This window comes from Podarcis cretensis (assembly GCF_951804945.1).
Source record: "Podarcis cretensis genome assembly, chromosome: 2".
In the NCBI taxonomy this organism is placed as follows: domain Eukaryota; kingdom Metazoa; phylum Chordata; class Lepidosauria; order Squamata; family Lacertidae; genus Podarcis; species Podarcis cretensis.
The window spans coordinates 35,552,113-35,573,438 of NC_137171.1; the positions used below are offsets into that span (position 1 = coordinate 35,552,113).

A 21,326-nucleotide genomic window follows, 5' to 3' on the forward strand; every position below is an offset into this window, starting at 1 on the left:
ATAAGGAGAGGCCCTGTCCTCAAAAGTATCCAAAAACAGTAGCTAAAAATGTCAGAAATCTCTGAGGAATTGCAGATGTGAGAGATTTAAACAACATCAAAAGATTAAATTTCTAGGCCGGGGAGTTGTACAAAATAAGTCAATTTGAATGCCTAACCAGATTTAAATTTGACGGTAAAACTTTTCTTTCTGACTTCATGATAACTAGTCAAGCGATACATGCATACATAAGTGTGTGTGTGTGTGTATTTAAGTAAAGTAATATTTAAAATAAACAATAGTTAATTCTCCTGGGAAGAACGGGCAACTATAACATTAGGGTAAGATTCTGCTATGCTTGGTCTCAACCGCTTGGACCTTCTGTTGCTGAATAAAGATTTTGGGACATATTTCTTGAGCGGAGAGACCGAACAGGGAACAGAAAAATGTCTTCCAGAGACTTACTTGGTGAAATATTTGTTATAGGTTTTGTGGCTCCGCTGGAGATCTGCATTCACCTCCAGAAGAAGAGTGACCAGGGCCTTCCCGCACTCCTCCATAGTCTGCAAAAGGAATGGAGAAGGGAACAGGCAGTGCTTTTTTTGAGGCGGTAAGCACCAGTATGCCATATCGCCACCTCTCTCCCCCCTCCCAATCTCACCTCTGCCATTTGCCAGCTAATGATTAAGGAAGGCGCTGGTGGCCTTATCTGAAATTGCCTGGATTACATTTAACTACAAATGAGAGCTCATTTGGGTCTATCCATATGGACAAGAAATGCAATGTGTGAAGCACTGCCTACTTTCATCCAACCCAGAATCTATTGTTATTCTAAAGCAGCAATGCAGCAGCAAGCAAAGGCTCTAGCAGCCAAGTCAGCTGCTTGTGGCTGGAAAGCCAAACAGGATGTATGTGACTGTTGCCATGGAAACAAAGGGGCAGTCCATTCTGTACTGAGCACCGGATGTTAGCTCAGTGTGTGTGTCATATGACCTGTACAGGATGTACATGGGTGGAGTTTGGGTTTTCTCTCTGTTTGTTGAAGAGAGCGGACATGTTTTCTCTGTACTGAAGTGAAAGACAGGAATAAACGCAATGTAGATACATTTCTGTCTGAGTCTGATTCCCCTCCCTGGGGATATGCAGGGAGGAGAAGGAGGAGAAGCAATTGGTGTGTTTTTCTCACAGCCTGAGGAAAATCGCCGGAACGGACCTCGTGTGTTTTTCCTACCGGGAGTCGCCGGAGGGAGGTCGAAAGAATTCAGCCGGTGCCTGGAGAGATAGGCACATACCTCTGACCGGCCCTGAATTCTGACAGAATTCAACAACCCAGCAACATGCTCTCAGTGTAAGCTCTGTCCAACTAAAACACACACACACACACACACACACACACACACACACACACACACACTTACCTTTACCATTGGCTTCAGGTGTTGCTTCTTCATCTGAAACCACTCTGCTGTTCCAGTCTGAGAAAACAGGACAAGGAATGAAGAGTACTACAGTCACATTCCACCACATGCTTCCAAGCCCATTAAAAGTCCACATTCAGATGTGAAGTCAGGGATTAGTCACATCTGAACAATGTATTATCTGGGGCCATGGTTGGAAGCTACACTGTGCCAGATACTCAAAGATCACACAAGACAGGGCGAAGGTTTCTGGGGTCATAGACTGTTCTTTTGAGCCTTCTAGGAAATGCTACTTGCTCAACAGACTTTCTGAAGAAAAGCTGAAGCTTGGATTTCTCTAGGGTGGCAGTCACAGACAACCCAAAGCCCAGCACTGGTGTTCAGTTTTGGAAAACAGGATTAGACTAACCATTTTCCAGCTCCAGCTCCACACTGAAGGAAGGAATATAGAAGCCCTCAATATCTCAATGCGAGCTTGGGGGGAAAGGCCCAGTGGCCATGTACCTTGAGTGCCTCTGTCACCATTTCCTGAAGATCGGGGGTCTCTGTACAAAGTTCTCTGAAGGCTTTCATTTTACACATCTGCACCAAGAGTCTGTGTGGCAATGAAAAAAAGCATTGATGAAGTTTAATGCTATTTGAATAAAGGTTTGGGGTTTATTTTCCTACAGCCTAGGACCCTCGTACCTACGGGACCGCCTCTCCTGGTATGTCCCACAGAGGACTTTACAGTCTTCAAATAAAAACATCTTGGAGATCCCGGGCCACAGGGAGGTTAGGCTGCCTCAACCAGAGCCAGGGCTTTTTCCACTGTGGCTCCGATCTGGTGGAACGCTCTGTCACAAAACACTAGGGCCCTGCGGGACTTGACATCTGCCTGCAAGACGGAGTTGTTCCGCCAGGCCTTTGGCCAAGGCACAGTCTGACCCCCTCTCTTCTTCTGTATCCTCATAGAACTCTAACCCAATGGTTGCCATTAATTTGATTCTGAATTGATTTTAGAATGTATTTTAATTCATTGACTGTGTGGTCTTATGTACTGTGCTATTTTTACTTCTTGTTAGCCGCTCTGAACCCGGCTTTGGCTGGGGAGGGCAGTATACAAATAAAAATGTATTATTATTATCACACATGAGTTGCAATCTCTCTTCTAGCAGGGCTCTTAATGGCTTTCCACACATCAACCCTAGCACCCTTAAACACCACCTTCGGTTAGGAGTTTGACGAATGGGGTTACAGTGGTGCTGATCCCTTCTGGAAGGGCCATTCCAGAAGATGACTCTGGGTAATCTGTTACACTCCATCCTTTTTGTCCTTCAGTGTTCTGTCTTATCCCTCAATATTTTTAGCATCTATACAGATGCAAAAGGAGAAATCCTCTGTAGGCTTGGATTGACTGTGTCATCAGTATGCAGATATGACACACAGCTCTGCCTCTTTTCTCCTAAGCCAAGGTGTGGGGAGGGCTGATTGTGGTCCTTTTCATAGGGAAGCTTTGTGACAGCTCACCTGAGTAGTGATTGTAGCTTCTTTGTAGAATTAGGAGCAGAAAGCGGAAAGACAATCTGGTACTTCCGGATTAGAGAAATCCCATAAGCCAGCAAGGACTGAAAAGAGTCGGCCAGCTCTACATTCTGAGGAAAGAAACAAATATTTATTTGTGTGTGTGTGTGTGTGTGTGTGTGTGTGTGTGTGTGTATCAGACCTAGTGAGAAGTACCTTTTGAGAGAAGTGAGTCGCCCAAGAAAGATCAAAGGCTGTGTTGAGAAAAGAAAGCACTCAGGACTGATTAATTTAAAAAAAATTATTATTTACACCCCAACCATCAACTCTGTGTGGCTTCCAGAAAAATATAAAAACATATTAAAATGTCAGACATTTAAAACTCCTCAAAGCAGCTCACAAAACCTCAAAGCAGTTTACACCTCAAAGCCGGTTTAACCCCCAACCCTTCCTCCTCCTCTGTCGGTAACGAGAGCCATACAGATCTTCCAAAATGACCCAAAAGCAGAACGAAAAGACACGAGAAAGTAGAAAAACCTGGTAAAGGGCAACCACAGCACTGAGAGGTGCCAAGTAGTGGTCATTTTTGCATGCTTCATGTGCATAAGTGTTGCTGCATCAGTCCACATGGGGGATTCAGCAGGAACTCCTTTTAGGTTAAACATGGTTCAAAGGCTGTCTCCTGCTGGACAGGCATATTCTACTCTACTAGCGCTTGCAATTTCAGGTTTCTTTCTTACCTGCTCCTGTCTTAATCGACCTTCCACCCACTGGTACTCTATGCTGGTGATCTGGTGAAGCAGGCAGCTGCTGTCAAACTCCAAGTTCTGGTAAAGCTTGCTGTAAGCCAGCCAGTGCCTGTGTCAAGCAGGGAGAGGTCACACAATAAGCACTGAAATCTCTTCATCTCTTTGCAGAAAACGGGGGAATTGGTTTTCTTAATGCCTCTCGGGGTGGAATTTAGATTTTTGTAGAATTATCATAGAGTTGGAAGGGATCCTGAGGGTCATCTAATCCAACCCCCTGCAGTGCAGGAATTCTGTCCATAGCTGTCCCTGAGTGGACTTGAACCATCAACCTTCTGGTTGACAGCCACAAGCACTGACCCATTGTGCCACCTCCAGGTTGAAGAAGCTGAAACTGGTTATTGGAGATTGCTAAGTGATGAGAGAGGAGAGAGTTCTTCTGTCAATAGTAAATAGCTCTGGAAAGGTCTATTCAAAGAAGGGTGGGGTCACAATGTGTGCATAGTATATGGAAATGAATCAAACTCATGAATGGGATTCTAGGACTGACAGAGGAATCAGCAGAAGGCATCTGTGACTAAAGGCACCATCAGATGACTTCCATCTCAATTTGTTTACAAAGAGATTAGAGGACATTGGCTACTTAATGAGCATTTGTTCTGGTTTGTTTGTGAGGAGGTTAGATGAGGTTGCATCAAAGCCAGTGTTATCCCACACCCGCCAGTGCATTTCCCTATCACTTGGTCCACATCAGAAAAAAATCCAATCTTTTGGGGGAAGCAGACTTGTTAAGCAAGACCTCCCAACCAACTATGACCTGAATTTGATTGAATCCCACCCGAAAATAGCAACAATCCTAACTCCTAATGCCATTTGATTGCTGAAGTAACTTCCACATGGCAATAGCTGCTGCCTCGGGTGGAAGAGTGCAGGAGATACTCACGCCATAACCTGGTGGAAGTCTGAAATATCTTTTTGTGTAGCATGCAGATACAAGATTGTACTGGCATGTTTGCTCAACTCTCCATTCCAGGAAGTGCTGCCCACCTGCAAGGGAAAGGAAGGAGACTGTAGCAGTCCTGTTGACATCATGACTGCTTTGAGAAGCTCTAGCAACCAGTTGCTCTGTGAGACTCTTGCTTTGTGCTTCTTTCTGCTGAAGCTCAGTTTCCATTTAGCGCCACTTACCTAGATTAGATTATTGAACTAGATGGAAGGAAACAGGGAGTAACCAAGTCAAGTCCATCATTTACCTGGTGCTGAAGAAGCTCATAAGAAACCATCTGCTGAAGAAGGTGCCGGTGGACTGTGTAGCTTGGCTGTGTCTTGCTGGCTGAGGTGGCTCTCTAGAAAGGAAACAACGTCAGGCATCCAGCTTTTAGAAAGCGCTAGAAGAGGGTGTTCTCTGCATACGTACCACAGACTGGAATCAACTAACTGGGCCCCACCAGTGGAAGCCCACACAAAGACTTCTGCTAGCGAAATGAGGGCTTCCCTCCTCTCCTCCATCCTACATGCCTTCTGCCTCCCTCAATTGACTGGAAGGGGTTCAGAATAACCCCTGAAACAGCACATGGTGGGGGAAGATTGTTCCTCCAGGCAAGCGTTATGTTTAAAGCACATGGCTTCCCCAAAATAATCCTGGGAATGTAGTTTTCCCCTCACAGAGTGCAGTAAAAAATACATTACTAAATTCAATAAATAAGCATTTGCTGTCCTTTCATGACACCAAAAATCAGCTGCCTGAGGCAGGCACCTTACTCTGCCTAACGACAGAGCTGGCTCAGTTGCACACACACTTTCCCACAATACTGGGGATTGCTGATCTCTACATGTTCAGTCATAACACTGACCCATATTAGAACACCTGACAAAGTGTCTCTTATATCTCATTTACCTTCCTCCGAGATGTATAACCAAGGCAGGGTAGAAATATATGAGACAAAGCCCATACTAGTAAAAGACCAATTCCCAATAGAGCTATAATAAGCCATAGCAGCAAAACAACACAGTTTCAGAACATCTGAATGTCATTTGAAAGGGTAAAGTCTTTACCACCTTTGGGAAGGTAACCAAAGACTGGGTCAGGCAAACCTCCAGCAGGAGGTGACAACACAGGAGAAAAAGCCTTGCACTTTGATGCCACGCCAGCCTAACCGTTGAAGACTGCAGCCCATAGTTCAGAGCCCCCTTCCCAGCTGCCTTCATATCGCCCTCTAAATGGTAAGGGGCCACTCCCTTACCCTCTTATGCATAAAAAGGAACTGCAGGTGGCAATGTCCTCGGTTGGGGTAGGTTTCTGTGCGAGGTTCCAGCCTGCACCAGCGGTCGTCTCTGCCGTGCAGGTCCTGTCCAAACAAAGAGAGAAAACAGTGGGCAGATGATGAAAAGAGAGGTTAGGATAGTTCAGGCAGGTGAATTAGAGGCATCTCCACTGAATTGTGTTAGGCTGCCATCCAAACCCTGGTAAACGGCTGCTGCACCAGCCTGAAATTGGCTCAGGGATCGGGCCAAGATTGGGCACAATGCCCTCATGGGAGAGAAATAGGGTCAGCTCAGGATTCAGCAGATCTCAGACTGGCTCAACTATCCTCCATTTCAGGGCTTGCTGCAGGATGTTGTGGCAGGGACCCTGCCAGTGGCACTTCTACCCACGCGTTGGGTGGGTAAAACAGGGAGCTGTCACTCTGTGGGCAGAAGCCAACACATACGCCCCATACCCAAAACAGAGGGGGTTTGGATTATAGCCTTTGATACATTGTCAAAAATTAAATAAATGTATTTTTTGAAAAACACAACAAAGCAATTCCGATTGCAGAACACGCATTTTCAACATGACCGCAGCGTTTAATCAATTTGTTGCTATGGTTACAGTTTGGTAAATTACAGATTTGAACCTGCTCCCTCCAATCAGTGAGGTTGGAGTGACAACAAAAACCAACTCTGGAATCTGGATCTCTTTCAGTGGCACATACCATGCCAGCTGCCACACAGGTCCCATCTTCCCTGGACCACACTGGATTTAAAAAATAATAATGAATAATAAATAATAATAATGTGTATCTGAAGAAGTGTGCATGCACACGAAAGCTCATACCAAGAACTAACTTAGTTGGTCTTTAAGGTGCTACTGGAAGGAATTTTTTTTATTTTGTCAAGACGGCTTTCTTTATCTAAAGCAGGGATAATTAAACTTCTTTGATTGACAGCCACACTTATCCTTAACCAACCCTCTGGGAGCCACATGCCAAACAATCTCACATGTGCATTTGCAGGAGACACATAGAGAATCCCACCTCCCTAACTCAAAGTTTTGGTTAACCACTTTATGACATGTCAATTATTTGTGAGGATTAACCATGGCTCAAAGAAGACCAGGATGCCAACAGGTAAAACATTGCCATGAAAATTCGCTCTTCCCTTCCTCACCTGCAGGCGAAGTACCACATTCCCCAGAAAGTCATCCTGCCCTTTGTCCTTGCGAGCTTCCTTAAAAATCCTGGAGAGGAAAAAGCAAACCAGAGAGGGTGAAATGGCAGGGTGAGACTTCTCTTGTACAGTGGCACCTCTGGATGTGAACGGGAACGCAACCCATTTTGAGCACCTGCGCATGCGCAAGCACTGAAACCCGGAAGTAATGCGCTCTGTTACTTCCGGGTTGCTGCGAAGCGCAACCTGAAAATGCTCAACCCAAAGCTACTTCAACCTGAGGTATGACTGTACAGAAGAGCACAGAATATTGTTCCATTTCGTTCTTTAAATGCCTTTTCTTGCTTGTCCAATAGCCTCTCTGGATGACCCTACATTAATGTGAAAAGGCCCATGGTTAGTACAAACCTCTTCAGGCCATGGAGGTCTGTCAACTCTCCCAGTTTGTGGCGCACAGTTTCGACATCATCATCCGAGTCCCTACAAGAAACAGATTAATAATAATAATAATAATAATAATAATAATAATAATAATAATAATTTATTATTTGTACCCCGCCCATCTGGCTGGGTTTCCCCAGACACTCTGGGCGGCTTCCAACAAAGACCAAAAATACACTAAAATGTCACACATTAAAAACTCCCCTGAACAGGGCTGCCTGATTTAAAGATGTACAAGTGAAACAGAGAGAGAGAGATGGAAACAAAATGAGAAGAGTAGCAGCCAAAATCACAATTTAGTATTCTGGGCAGATGGACTGACATTAGCAGAGTGGTATATTTCTGTGAGGGTGCAATTTTAGGCCTGACCAACTCCACAGAGATCTTTGAAGGCATACAAATGTCACACAGGGTACAAGTGCTGTGAGGAATAACACCCAACCCTACTTACCACATGTCTAGATGTAACCAGGCGTTCTCTATATCTTTAAACTCCCTGGAAGGTAAAATTGGAACAATTTATTAATGCAATGAATATGCAGTTGAAAATTCACTCCATTTTTATTCCACCTTTCCTCCAAGAAACTGAAAAGTGGCGCATATATAACCAAAAATAAATAATGTTGCAATTAAAGCAAACTATGATTACAGCTAACAATATACCAAAGAATAAGCAGCTGCACAGGCAAAAGAACTTCTATCAGACAGTAATGCAAATGAAGGACTTGGGTGTGTTTCCTTCTGGAGAATGTGGTGTTGTCACTCTTCCCAAGGATGCCAGATAATTAAATAGATGGGATGTAAAAGGACCATTTAAGTCCAGTGTTTCCCAAACCTGGGTCTCTAGCCGTTTTGGGACCATAGTTCCTATCAGTTCCTGACCACTGGTCCTGCGAGCTAGGGATGATGGGAGTTGTGGTCCAAAAACAGCTGGAGACCTAAGTTTGGGAAACATCGATTTAGTCAAAGCGAACTTTCAACCAGGGTTCTGCCTTCTGATACAATTAAGCAACATAGTGCAATATGTAACATTATTTATATTTTGATATATGTGCTCTTAGAGAGTTCAATACAGCACTGCTTTCATATTTTTGGTCTTGTTGCTGTTTATGCATTGCTAATTTTTCACCAGAAGCTAAAGAGGTACCTCTTTCCCCAGAACTTTGGAAATTGCTGATATTGGGAACCCCCCTGATAATTTTAATCACCTGCTTTTATACCCTGCTGATGTTTTGTTTTATTCTTTTGACATTTTATAGCGTTCACTGTTTATTTTACGATTTTTACGTGATGCATTTCTGCCCTGTGAACATATGGTGAAGGGCACACTATGCATAAGGATTTATTTATATATTAGGCTTGTTAGCCACTTGCTACCTGAAAGTTTCCATGCAAACCTACATAACACATCTGAAAACATGAATATAAATACATTACACCATGAAAGCAAAACAACCCCCGTAACAGCCATATGTAAACAACCATACCTCATTATGACAACCAGCTGATTATAGGCATTATTTTTAGAATTGTCCTGGATTTGCAGACAGCTATATATATTCATCTATCTGAGTCACCCTCAACCCAGATCTTCTCATAGGGCAACAAACCACTTTCTCTGGGTTTGCCACCCTGCTGAATATTAGTCTGGATCTCATGGCAGTGGCCTGAAACCATGCTGCAAAACATCAAATTACTAGAGAATCACTTCTCCAATAAGGATAGCCTGCATACTACTCCTTTCGCCAGCTGCCAACCCCCTTGCTACTTTCATGGGCGATGCTTACATACACAGGAGAGGCAGATTTGGAGATCTGGTTCTTGCCTGTGGTTCCTGCAAGGACTGGGAAGAGGAAGCACCCAAATTGTCAGAAGCAAAACACACTCTCTTAAGGAAGCAAGACGTACAGGATAAAGGTTTCATTCCACACAGGATTTAGAGTCTGACTGATGATTTGGGTGCGGTGAGTCTGGTCTTCAGGGAGCAGATTCTTCACCACAGCCTTTGATCGCTTTTTGTTCTCTTGACGGGAGCCACCACTGGTGGAAGAGTCCCGAGTTTTCTCTTCTATCCCTAGGAGGCAGTATGGGTCGCTGAATCCTGCAAGCACAGAAGTAGCTATTGAAACGTACAGGGATCGCTTTATATGTTAAGGCCCCATCACCACCAGAAGGATGGGAGTTGGAAAATGTTCTCAGTGTTTTACAGGGAGAAGCCCATCCTGAGCTGAAGGAGGAACCATATTTTTAGGTTCAAAAGTCTCTTTGAGTTGTACACTCACCACTGACATCTTTACCCAGAATGCCCCTGGCTTGCTTCACAGTTGCTTTAAGACAAAAAATTGGTTTCTGTGGAAGAAATAGAAAGAATACATTTAACTTGTGAGTCATTCAATCCTTCAAAAAACAGCACAGAACAGATCCACAGAGCAGATCCTGGGAGTTTGCGAACAGACCTTGCAAACAGGGACAAGGAGGAGGAGGAGACTGCTGGAGGAGACTGAAGAGTGAGCTTTTGGAGCCTGAGGGGTGTGTGTGTGTGGCTGATGGCTCTGTGGGAACACAGGATCTGAGGGGGAGGAGTTACAACTGAGAGGAAACCAGGCTGAGGGAGGAGTGAGCAACCAGCAGCAGTCAAACTTCGCTCATTGCAGATCCTGGGAGCTTGCGACCAGACCTCACAAACAGGGGCATCTGCAAGGGCATTTATCGGGGGAGTTTAAGGGGAAGGCCCAGAGTTCTGTCTCTTGGTGTGCATAGGACCAGAGACATGGGGGAGCAAGGGAGCTGCTGCAGTGACCTGTAAGACCTGTGCCATGTTTGTCATTCTGCCACAGGACAAGCAAACTCAAGCAGTTAGGAAAAACACTCATGGTGTGTGTGAAGCAGAGCTGGTGAGGGGCATGGCTAGGGAGAAGATGTGGTCTGGAGAGAGTTATGAGGCCCAGATAAAGAGAAGGTCTGAGTTCCCCTCCCCTTAGACTTTACCTCTAGATCTTTGACCCTCTGTAGTAGAATATTATGCTCTTCTGGATCCATATTGAAGGCCTGGTTGAGATATTGGAAAAGAAATAATTAGAGACCTACTTGTTTTTATAATACTGCATGAAGTGGGGCAAGTTCCATCGCCTCGAGCTCAGTGAAGGGAGACAGCATCGAGCAGGCATGCTGAGTAGTCCCTTATAGCCTTGACACGGATTATTTTAGATTACACATAAAATAGAGCTGAGGAACTGATAGCTCTCCAGACTACAATTCCCATCACCCCTGACAACTGGCGATGCTGGCAAGAGCTGATAGGAACTAGAGTCCCAACAATAACTGGAGGGCCACAGGTTCCCCATGCTTGGCTTAAAAGAAGAACTATTTGTTACAGTTCTTAGGGCTTCAGTTTTCATTGCCCCTTGATGTCTCAGGATAGCTGCTTGCACATTCTCCATGCGTACATCTTTCCTGATCATTGGATCAGCAGGCTATTTGGGTCAGCTTTAGAGGCTGTCTTTCTAACAGCATCAATTCGGTGCCCAAACAGATACCCATCTCAGTAGAGACCAAATTGCTTGCTTGAATATCACTTTTATTGCAAAACATAAGGGGGACCATAACCCTCTGTGGGAGTGGGAAGTAGCAAGGAATTGTGAAAGCCACTTTGAAAAGGGGTGGGTATCCACAATGTCAAATTATGAAATTAAAAGGAAGAGAGGAGAAAGGAACCCTGATGGTGGAAGAGGCAATAATACCCAAATATCGAAAAGGGATGCTGAGGAAAGGTTAGTACATCTTTCAAGTGGCACCAACTTTAAATAAATATTAATGCGGGCTGGGACAGGACACAGAATATGGTGCAGACAGAACATCTTTCTGCTGTTTATTTTCTAAGGCTAGTTGTACCAAAATTATCTACTGCAGAACATCCTAAGCCTAGCCACTAGCTTTCTGAAAAAGGCCATTTCAGGTGGCTTCTCAAACATCAGGCCTTCTTAAGGAATGAAGCCTAGCAAGTAAAGTTTTGTCTGTTGGCTTCTACCATCACCATTGCTTGCCTGCAGTTCTTCTCTGTCAAATGGACTCCATATAGCAGAGAATAAACACTTTCCTCAAGATGTCATTTGGGATGTCTTGTGGGTGTGATGGTGGTGGGGATATTAACAAAACTGAGACTCATTTCTTGCAGTGGAAGGAAAAGAAATGGGCAAGGCAAGAACACAACTCCAAACAGAGATGGATGCCATACTTTAAACTGGATATTAATGAGACAAGATGGACTTGGCTTTCATCTAACCTTCTGCACATATGTGTACAGCTCATCTGGATCAGCAACATGGGTAAGTTCTGGTTTGCCCAAGCGATGGAGAATGGTGTAGAGGACCTCTTCATATAGCAGGGTGCGCTGCAACAGCACGTTAGAAACAGATCAAAACAAAGCCAAAGTCTTCTGGGTTACTGTCACTGCATTCTTACTTTATTGTGGATTGGTTAACCAAAGGGAACCTTGAACAGAATAAGGTTGTTGTTCATGAGGGAAGGGTTTTTCATACTAAGAATCCATTTTAACATATCTCAGGGCTGGATTTCATGATGTAGAACCAGAGAAGTGGAAGTAGCCAGAAGGCCATCTGATTCAAACCAATTATCACATGGCAGAACCCCCTTCCAACCTGCCATGACCAACTCCCTTCCTTTTAGACTACCACAGCACTTTGACTTCTGCTCTAGAGGCGTGCCTATTGTGTCTCAAGGCAGACTGATGCCAACAGGACCTTGGAGGAGGGAGATTCCAATGGTGCCCCTAACACCTATGGAGACCATCACCCAGAAAGGTGCCCCAGTCAGAAAGAACCTAATAAACCATGACTGGCCCTACTCTCCAATGCTAGATCCTCAAAATCCCACAGGAGCAGAAACAGCAGCAGATCTGAGTAGAGAACCAGCCCAGAAAGTGCAAAGTGCAGCAAGTGAATCCTGACAAGACAGAAGTACTGTTTTTGGGGGACAGGAGGCGGGCAGGTGTGGAGGATTCCCTGGTCCTGAATGGGGTAACTGTGCCCCTGAAGGACCAGGTGTGCAGCCTGGGAGTCATTTTGGATTTGGTCCATGGAGGCACAGGTCAAATCTGTGTCCAGGGCAGCTGTTTACCAGCTCCATCTGGTACGTAGGCTGAGACCCTATCTGCCTGCGGACTGTCTCGCCAGAGTGGTGCATGCTCTGGTTATCTCCCGCTTGAACTACTGCAATGTGCTCTACGTGGGGCTACCTTTGAAGGTGACCCGGAAACTACAACTAATCCAGAATGCGGCAGCTAGACTGGTGACTGGGAGCGGCCACCAAGACCATATAACACCAGTCTTGAAAGACCTACATTGGCTCCCAGTACGTTTCCAAGCACAATTCAAAGTGTTGGTGCTGACCTTTAAAGCCCTAAATGCCCTTGGTCCAGTATATCTGAAGGAGCGTCTCCACCCCCATCGTTCTACCCGGACACTGAGGTCCAGCACCGAGGGCCTTCTGGCGGTTCCCTCACTGCGAGAGGCCAAGTTACAGGGAACCAGGCAGAGGGCCTTCTCGATAGTGGCGCCCTCCCTGTGGAATGCCCTCCCACCAGATGTCAAAGAGAACAACTACCACCAGAGTTTTAGAAGACATCTGAAGGCAGCCCTATTTAGGGAAGCTTTTAATGTTTGATGTATTACAATATTTTAATATTTTTTTGGAAGCCGCCCAGAGTGGCTGGGGAGGCCCAGCCAGATGGGCGGGGTATAAATAATAAATTTATTATTATTATTATTATTATTATTATTATTATTATTATTATTATTATATCTGACAACACAATGCCTCCCTGCTCTTGGTGCTACTAAGGAGAAGGAGGCCAAAAACAATATGTGCTCTAGATCAGCGTCCTGCTGCTGCTGCTGCTTCGGGATGGAGAATTAGAATCAGCTATAAAGCTGCCCGGGACGCAGGTGGCGCTGTGGGTTAAAGCCTCAGCGCCTAGGGCTTGCCGATCGAAAGGTCGGCGGTTCGAATCCCTGCGGCGGGGTGCGCTCCCGCTGCTCGGTCCCAGCGCCTGCCAACCTAGCAGTTCGAAAGCACCTCCGGGTGCAAGTAGATAAATAGGAACCGCTTACCAGCGGGAAGGTAAATGGCGTTTCCGTGTGTGGCTATGGCTCTGGCTCTGGCCAGAGCAGCGATGTCACGCTGGCCACGTGACCCGGAAGTGTCTCCGGACAGCGCTGGCCCCTGGCCTCTTAAGTGAGATGGGCGCACAACCCCAGAGTCTGTCAAGACTGGCCCGTACGGGCAGGGGTACCTTTACCTTTACCTATAAAGCTGCCCAGCTGGTGCACAGCAGTTGCTGTGACTCATCTTCTGTCTGTTGTCTTTGATGGGAGCTGTCCAGCTAGAGAGTCTCTGTAGATGGACAGCTCCCCTGCTGCTTTGGATGACTTGCTTCCTGAGCTCTGGGCTTGCCAGGAAGATGGGAAGATGAGCAAAGCAGATGCTTAGGAGTTACAGTCACACTAACCAACCTAACACAGTGGACAGTCTGCCACAACAAACTAGGAGCTCTGCACAGGAAACAGCTCCAGGCTGTATGGCATGATGTGGGTGTGTTTCACACAGGGTGGATTAAAAAAATCAATGATATTTTTTTAAAAAAATGGATTTTTTATTTAAATCAGATTTTTTTTATTTAAATTGGATTTTTAAAATAAAATGCTTTTGGAGGGAAAATCTTTCTAAAGATAGCTTTCTATTTAAGTTACATTATAGTCCAAAGGCTTTTCATCAGGATATAAGGATTTGTTTTAAGTTTTTCAGTCTAAGGTTTTTTTTTTAAAAAAAAATGTTTAACCACAGCAGTTAATGAACATGGATACATATGCTATAATGTTATTGTTTAAATTATTATTAAGGAAATGATTCTTTTTCTCCTTCCAATAAAGTACAGCAGAAAAGTTGTCCAAATATAAATAGTTAACTTATTAAGCCTCATAATAATTTCATAATTATCTGTCAATGTATTTGTAATAGTATAACCAAATCAGTATTTTTTTCTAAAACTGTAAAAACTGTAAATAAAAACTAAATTTATTATTCCAAAAATGAAAACTTCATCTGGTTGTAAACATTAAGATTATACCAGCAAGAATTAGTCTTTCTGTAAAAAAATGATTTAAATCAAGCCTTACTGACTAGTGATTTAAATCAAGTCTTACTGACTAGTGATTTAAATCATGATTTAAATCAAACCCACCCTGGTTTCACGCTTTATTTCATGCTGAAATGCACCTCTTCATCTCTGCTTCTGACACCTGAGATATACATTTTTAGGACCCACCCATCTTTTTCTATTATTATTTTTTTGTAAGTTTTTAAACTGTTTTAAACTGTATGTTAAATTGTTGTAACCAGCCTCAGGGCCTTACAGTGAAGGGTGGGTAATTAACAACAACAACAGCTAGATACCTAGGCATAATGATTGGAGATAACAAATCTGTCCCTTTTTCTAAAAACAGTACTGTACATAGTATTCGAGCTCACCCAATGAATCTGGCTGTATAACCCAGACACACACACACACACACACACACACACAAGGGAAAGTACTATTTCACAGAATGCATCTTTACCTTATGGAATTCATTGCCTGAGGATGTGGAGGCAGTCAATGGACTAAATGGCCTTATAAAAGGGATTAGACAAATTCATGGAGGAAAATGTGTTAATGGCTATAAGCTGTGATGGCTAAATGAAGCTTCTAGGTTCAGAGCACAGGCAATACGGTCTCTGAATAGCAGGTGTTAGGACACCTACAAACCCTTCTTTGTATGTTTTCCAGAGGCATCTACATATGGACCATACTTTAAAAGCACATTCCTCTGGCCAAAGAATCTTAGAAACTAGTTTCCACTTCACAGATTCCCAGCAACTTAAACAAACTACAGTTGCCAGGATTCTTTGGGGGAAGAAATGCACTTTAAACGCATGGTGTGTGCACAGCCTCCTGGGTGCCCATTGTTGGAAATAAAGCTGCTGAACTAGTGGTCCTTTGGCATGATCCACCAAGGCTCTGTGATTGTATACTATTAGGAATGAATGTTAGATTCTTACCTCTCTCTTAGAGAATTTATGAGACAGGTCCATCTGCGGAAAACAAAAGAAAAATACTTTCATTGACAAGCTGTAGTCAGTAGTGCTGTCAAAGTAAGACTTTGAGGCAGGAATGTAGGGTCTTACTCAGCAGAATGGATCAGGAGGGGTCCCAAAATGGGGCAAATGCATTACCACAAATGCTTACCACATTGTAACTTTAAAACTAACACAGAAACATCATCAAAATCAGAAATATATACATAACCAAAAGCAAGTTTTTTAAAAAATCATTATGCCATATTTAAAAGTCATCTACCTTCCCAAATAAATCTTATTTTCAATAAAGACAGAGGGGGAAGAAAAGCAGAAGGCAATTACTCTCCTTTTTAACACTCAAACAATGCTAAATAATTACAAAACATTCTATAGAGATGTGGGTGCCTTAAAGTACAAGTGGAGATCCTTTCCCCAACACCAAGTACACAGAGCATTTCCCAGAATCTGGAGCAAGCTGGCAGGGCATCTAGGTTCTCAGGTAGACATACATCTCAGGAACTTTTAGAATATAACAAAAGCCAGTGAAAATTTCGCTATTTGTCTCGTGAATTAAGGGCAGCATGCAATAAAGTCGAACACAGACTTTTGGATGCACAATGGGATTTTCTTTCCCTCTCCTTATGCACCCCTTTAAGCTGTTCTGGGGTTTCCCCCAACCCTCTGGAGCAGCTATGGGGAGGGTCCAGGGGCTACACAGGGAGAAGTCTTTGCACGCATGGAATGACTTCATTGGATACTACCCTAAATGTTTACATTTTCTTACAAAAAACAGCTCTACTCCTCTGTAATATTCACATGATTTCACAGTACAGTATATTGTAAACAACAACCCTTTCTTTATTAAACACAATGGGTTATGGGCATTCACGTTTATTGCAAGCAATCTTACAGGGATTGGGCACAACAGAAGGAAACCTGGAGCAACCTTACTACTGACACATTACCATGGTAAAAAGACTGGGAAAAGTAGCTTGAAAATGAAATGATTTCCTTTTATAGGTCTGCTGTGTACTTTACACAAGAGACAGAAAACTAAAGACGAGGCTTTTCTGACTGTCTGCCCAGCAAATGTACTGCACAAGAAAACTGCTGGGAGGTTGTCCTCAGCCAGAGGAATCACCAGCTGGAGAAAGTGAGCAATAAATGCTGGCATTATATATGTGAATTCTAAAGAGCCCAGACAAGTTAATGAGGAGTATTAAAAAGATGCACTAGTAAGTCTGTGAACCTGGTTTGAAAAGCAAGAGTACACAATGCTCCCAAAGTGTATTCCAGGAAGAAAATGATTTGGCTGCCTTGACAATTCATCATTATTAACTACAGGTAACAGCTATCCACCCTCCCAATTTGCAGATAACACTGCAAGTGCTGTATGTATAGAATAATGGTCCTGCGCAAGGAAAGTGGAAGGAAACCAATTCCACACGCACCCATTGCTCCCACAATACAGTGGTACCTCTGGTTACGAACTTAAATCATTCTGGAGGTCTGTTCTTAACTTGAAACCATTCTTAACCTGAGGTACCACTTTAGCTAATGGGGCCTCCCGCTGCCACCAGCGCGCAATTTCTGTTCTCATCCTGAGGTAAAGTTCTTAACCCAAGGTCCTACTTCGGAGTTAGCGGAGTCTGTAACCCGAAGTGTTTGTAACCCGAGGCACCACTGTAGTCTGTAGCTAACATAAGCATGCTAGCTTCACTAGAGTTGTCCTGGTAGTCAGGAGAAAAATGCTTCAGAGGGAAGGGTGAAGATCAGGTAAAACTGTGGATAGGGGACAATGTGGTGCATACCCACCCCCACCCCCATTTGCAGCTTGTGGTTGGTTGCAATCAATACCCCCTCAACACAAAATCAGGCCATCATGAGCACTGCCCTGGAAGGCAACAAGGACATGTGCCAATGTTTCTTCCTAATTTTGTCCTGTATGTTCCACCCACCATGAGTGATCATGACCTTCCATTTGTTTTTTAGAAGTTTATTACAACTTTAAACCTAACACAGCACACACACACACACACAAAATCATTATCAAAGTCAGCAACATATACATAAGCAAAACCAAGAATTTTTTCTTAAAATATATATATATATCATTCTGCTTTATTAGGAAGATCTAATACCTTTCCTAATTAATCTTTTTTTCAATAAAGCCAAAGAAGAAGAAAAGAGAGAGTCAACAGCAATGGCTTTCAAACAATGCTACATATTACGAAACATTCTAGAGCAGGAGTCAGCAAACTTTTTCAGCAGGGGGCCGGTCCATTGTCCCTCAGACCTTGTGGTGGGCCGGAATATATTTTGGGGATTAAAAAATGAACAAATTCCTATGCCCCACAAATAACCCAGAGATGCATCTTTAATAAAAGCATACATTCTACTCAAGTAAAAACATGCTGATTTCCAGACCGTCCGCAGGCCGGATTTAGAAGGCGATTGGGCCGGATCTGGCCCCGGGTCTTAGTTTGCCTACCCAAGTTCTAGAGATGTTGATGCTTTGACTCCCGCTTCTGGTCTTAGAGGCAGAGAGGTATGTGTGTTATTTTTAGCAGCTTTGCTGTGTGCTCTCTACATTTTCCAGGTTTGAGTGCTCATTTGGTTTTTTAAAATATGGATTTAGTTTTTTTTAAGATCCCCGTCAGACATTTTCCACATTGTAAAAACAAACACCACTATAAAAAGGGTTGTGAGTTGCTGCTTGCTGACTCGCAAGTTGTGCTTTCTTTCTTTTAGAAATAAGAGAACCACACCAGGCCATAACCACAGCCGTAACTGGTTAGTGCAGGGGGGTGAGGAAGTGGAAAGGAGTTTTACGGCACAGCAAGAACATGACTTGCTCCAATGAGTCTTTATTTTCTGATTAGGAATTTAAAAGGCAGGTTTGCATCAGTAGTATTCTCCTCCCAATTCCTAACTTGCAAGGCATTAGAAATGACCACAGGAGGGAAAGGATACTGGATCAGATCAACAAGTTATAAATTGCTTGATGGACAGAGACTAGCTACTTGTTAAGCCCTGGGTAGCTACTGCAAGAAAATGTGGCATGATTGTCTATGGACAGTGGATATATTATTTGTCAGGGCCATTCCTTCATCAACTAACCCACTCGGAGGAACTCCACCACCAGGAAGTATTTAACGCTAGCTGATTTTGCACATGCAAAATTAACAAGTTACACCAAATGTTATGCAAGGACTTGACAAATATCAGGAAGCAAAAAGCCCTTAGATGTTCCTTCATGATCTGGCTGATGTGGTCTGCACACTATTCTTTTCCAAGGCTGCAACTGCCAGGGCATCTCATCCCCTGCCCTGCAAAAGGTAGGTCAAAGCTAGACCTCAAGGTAAGAACCAGTAGCTTAGAGTACAGGGCTTGATGTAACAAATCCAGGTCCAAAATCCTCATTAACTAGCTCATGGCCTCTCAGCCTAACCTACCCTGACGGGTGGTTGTGAACCTAAAAAGCTCTTTAGAAGAAATATATTAAGAAATTTAAGAATGGGATCTAAAGCACCCCCAACAGTTTCAGTATCTCAGCAGGTTGAAGCAGAACATGAAAGGGAGGAGATTGAAAAGCAAGAGCTGTAACTAGCCGCTAAAGAACATTCTAAAGTGAAAGAAAAGACTACATACTTTTTTGTTGTCTTTCCCAGGGGTTTCCCCCACCGGGGTCTCTCTGTCAGCCTCCATACTTGGCTGGTCTAGGGAAGGCCTGAGCAATAGGGAAAGCCTGAGCAAGTGGAGGAAGATGCCAGAGTGTATATACTCTTCAAAGGCTGAACCCTGAACTCAGAAGTCTGTCCCTGCCAGCACAGTGTTCCCATCAGCTCTCACATGCTTAAGAGGAAACCACACTCTTTTATCACACTCTGACCATTGTGACAGCAAACGGAAATGTACTCGGCCCTCTTTCACAGTTACTGAGTTGTCATTTCTCTAGAGCATGTGGAGACCTCTGTCACACTGGTGGCTGGTTCAAAACAAATTTATCGCCCTCTCTTTGATTATGCATTCAGCTGCCTTGAGAGTTACACCAACAGGGGTGCAACATAAATCCTCTGCACAAATAAAACAAATTCATATTCATGTTGGAAATTAGTGCTGCATATCCCCATGTGCTAAGGACAGGCTTAGACCTCTGAGGAAGCACTCTCAGATCCCAAACAGAGCACATACCCTTTAGTCCTCCTGGCAAGGACAGACTGAACCATTCATCAGCAGCTTTCTCCCATCCTTTCACCTGCCTCAGTGCTATGAGAAGCTACCTTCCCCTCTTTATTTTACCCCCACACCTGTGATGTATGCAAAGGTCCTGCACTCCTACAGGGCTAAGAAAACTCCCTAGGTAAGCAAGCTTAGTAAACAGTGCTTGCTATCATGTTTAGGTTTAACTGCAAAGCATTTCCCTTCACCAGTTCACCATGTGGCTCCCACACCTTCACCATGTGGGTCACAGACATCTGTCTCTTTTGTGCTTTTGCACACATATGTCAACACACTAGCAAATTAAGTGCATCCCCATGACTCCCATCCACACGAGTGGTACTTGATGGGATGTATTTGCACTGTGTCTTGTGCACACGGCCAAGTTTTCTGAGATACAAGTTTCCTATATACCAGACTTGCAGAAAACAGTGGGTCAAAAATACCACACAAATCTGTGTGTCATGTGGGCCCCACCAGCAGCCCACAGAGGAGCACCTGACTAGCAGAAGCAGGATGTGTCATGATAGATGGCACCCAGCAAAACATCACCACACATGTTAAAAAACCTCCCAGTGTGCTCCAGTATATCCACAGTTGGCTAACTTGCAATTTTAGGTTGGATTTATCCCCCACTCCACTGCCCATTCCCTCACCATCCATGTATCTGGAAAATCCAAATTGAATGGGGGTGGGAAGGGCAGGCTGTCATTTGCATAAGAACAACACTGTGTAGATGATGTGAAGAACTTATATATATATAAGATGCCTCGATTCCACTACCAACTGCCTTCTGTACACAGCCACAGTACCTGCTTTCTGAGTTGTGATGAGTAACCTTTCGGTCTCTGCCTCCATTTCCTCCCACGCCACAGTAGGAAGCGTAGAAAGACATACACTCAGTTTCATTCTGTGTGAAGAATCTAATGTATGAAGTTTCTTCCCCACACATCCACCAATAAGAACTGTGTCTGCTGTTGTTACTTAAGAACAGACACAGCTCTTACGATCTAAGAAAGTACGTGGTTTCAAAGCCAACGTTGCCTCACTGAAACAGGCAGGAAGAAATATGCATTATCTGCATCAAACAAGCAGAAACTTCCACTTTACTCTTTTTAAGCACTGAAACTCAGCTGCACGGTACATCAAGAACTAAAATCGGACCTCATAGTTGTTTCAGTTTTCTAAAAAGGATAAAGGAGAATATATCTGGAACTCTACTTGACAAAGAGCAGCAGTCTTTTCTCTGGTTTATGACTGAGACACCCTGAGGGTTAGAGACAACGTCTTTCTTTTCACTGATGGGAAACAGGAAGATATATTATTCACATAAATGGCACTTTGATCAGATTGTAGTCCATCATATAACTGCATGTTATTATCACTTGCCAGCATCAACTGCCATCCTAAAAGCTCGCTATCAAGACTGGAGACCTCACTTCCTCTTTCTTTGAAG

The 21,326-nt window shown here is 43.8% G+C and overlaps 1 protein-coding gene across 9 annotated transcripts in view; it reads right to left on the reverse strand.

The window, feature by feature from the left end:
• UNC13D (unc-13 homolog D) overlaps positions 1 to 21,326 on the reverse strand; it is a 76,934-nt gene that overhangs the window by 36,696 nt on the left and 18,912 nt on the right. For 6 of the 9 annotated variants that reach the window (XM_079965930.1, XM_079965932.1, XM_079965933.1 and 3 more), the window contains 16 exons: positions 15,632 to 15,664; positions 11,799 to 11,906; positions 10,505 to 10,564; positions 9,799 to 9,865; positions 9,425 to 9,617; positions 7,968 to 8,012; positions 7,484 to 7,555; positions 7,076 to 7,145; positions 5,890 to 5,994; positions 4,900 to 4,992; positions 4,590 to 4,693; positions 3,641 to 3,758; positions 2,907 to 3,031; positions 1,902 to 1,992; positions 1,398 to 1,454; positions 445 to 542 (listed from right to left, as the gene is read on the reverse strand). In XM_079965930.1, the coding sequence (XP_079822056.1) occupies positions 445 to 542; positions 1,398 to 1,454; positions 1,902 to 1,992; positions 2,907 to 3,031; positions 3,641 to 3,758; positions 4,590 to 4,693; positions 4,900 to 4,992; positions 5,890 to 5,994; positions 7,076 to 7,145; positions 7,484 to 7,555; positions 7,968 to 8,012; positions 9,425 to 9,617; positions 9,799 to 9,865; positions 10,505 to 10,564; positions 11,799 to 11,906; positions 15,632 to 15,664 (1,439 nt within the window). Of the gene's footprint in view, positions 1 to 444; positions 543 to 1,397; positions 1,455 to 1,901; positions 1,993 to 2,906; positions 3,032 to 3,640; positions 3,759 to 4,589; positions 4,694 to 4,899; positions 4,993 to 5,889; positions 5,995 to 7,075; positions 7,146 to 7,483; positions 7,556 to 7,967; positions 8,013 to 9,424; positions 9,618 to 9,798; positions 9,866 to 10,504; positions 10,565 to 11,798; positions 11,907 to 15,631; positions 15,665 to 19,300; positions 19,485 to 21,326 lie in introns of those variants that run through there. The other 3 variants (XR_013835931.1, XR_013835932.1, XM_079965927.1) reach the window with 1 other exon arrangement.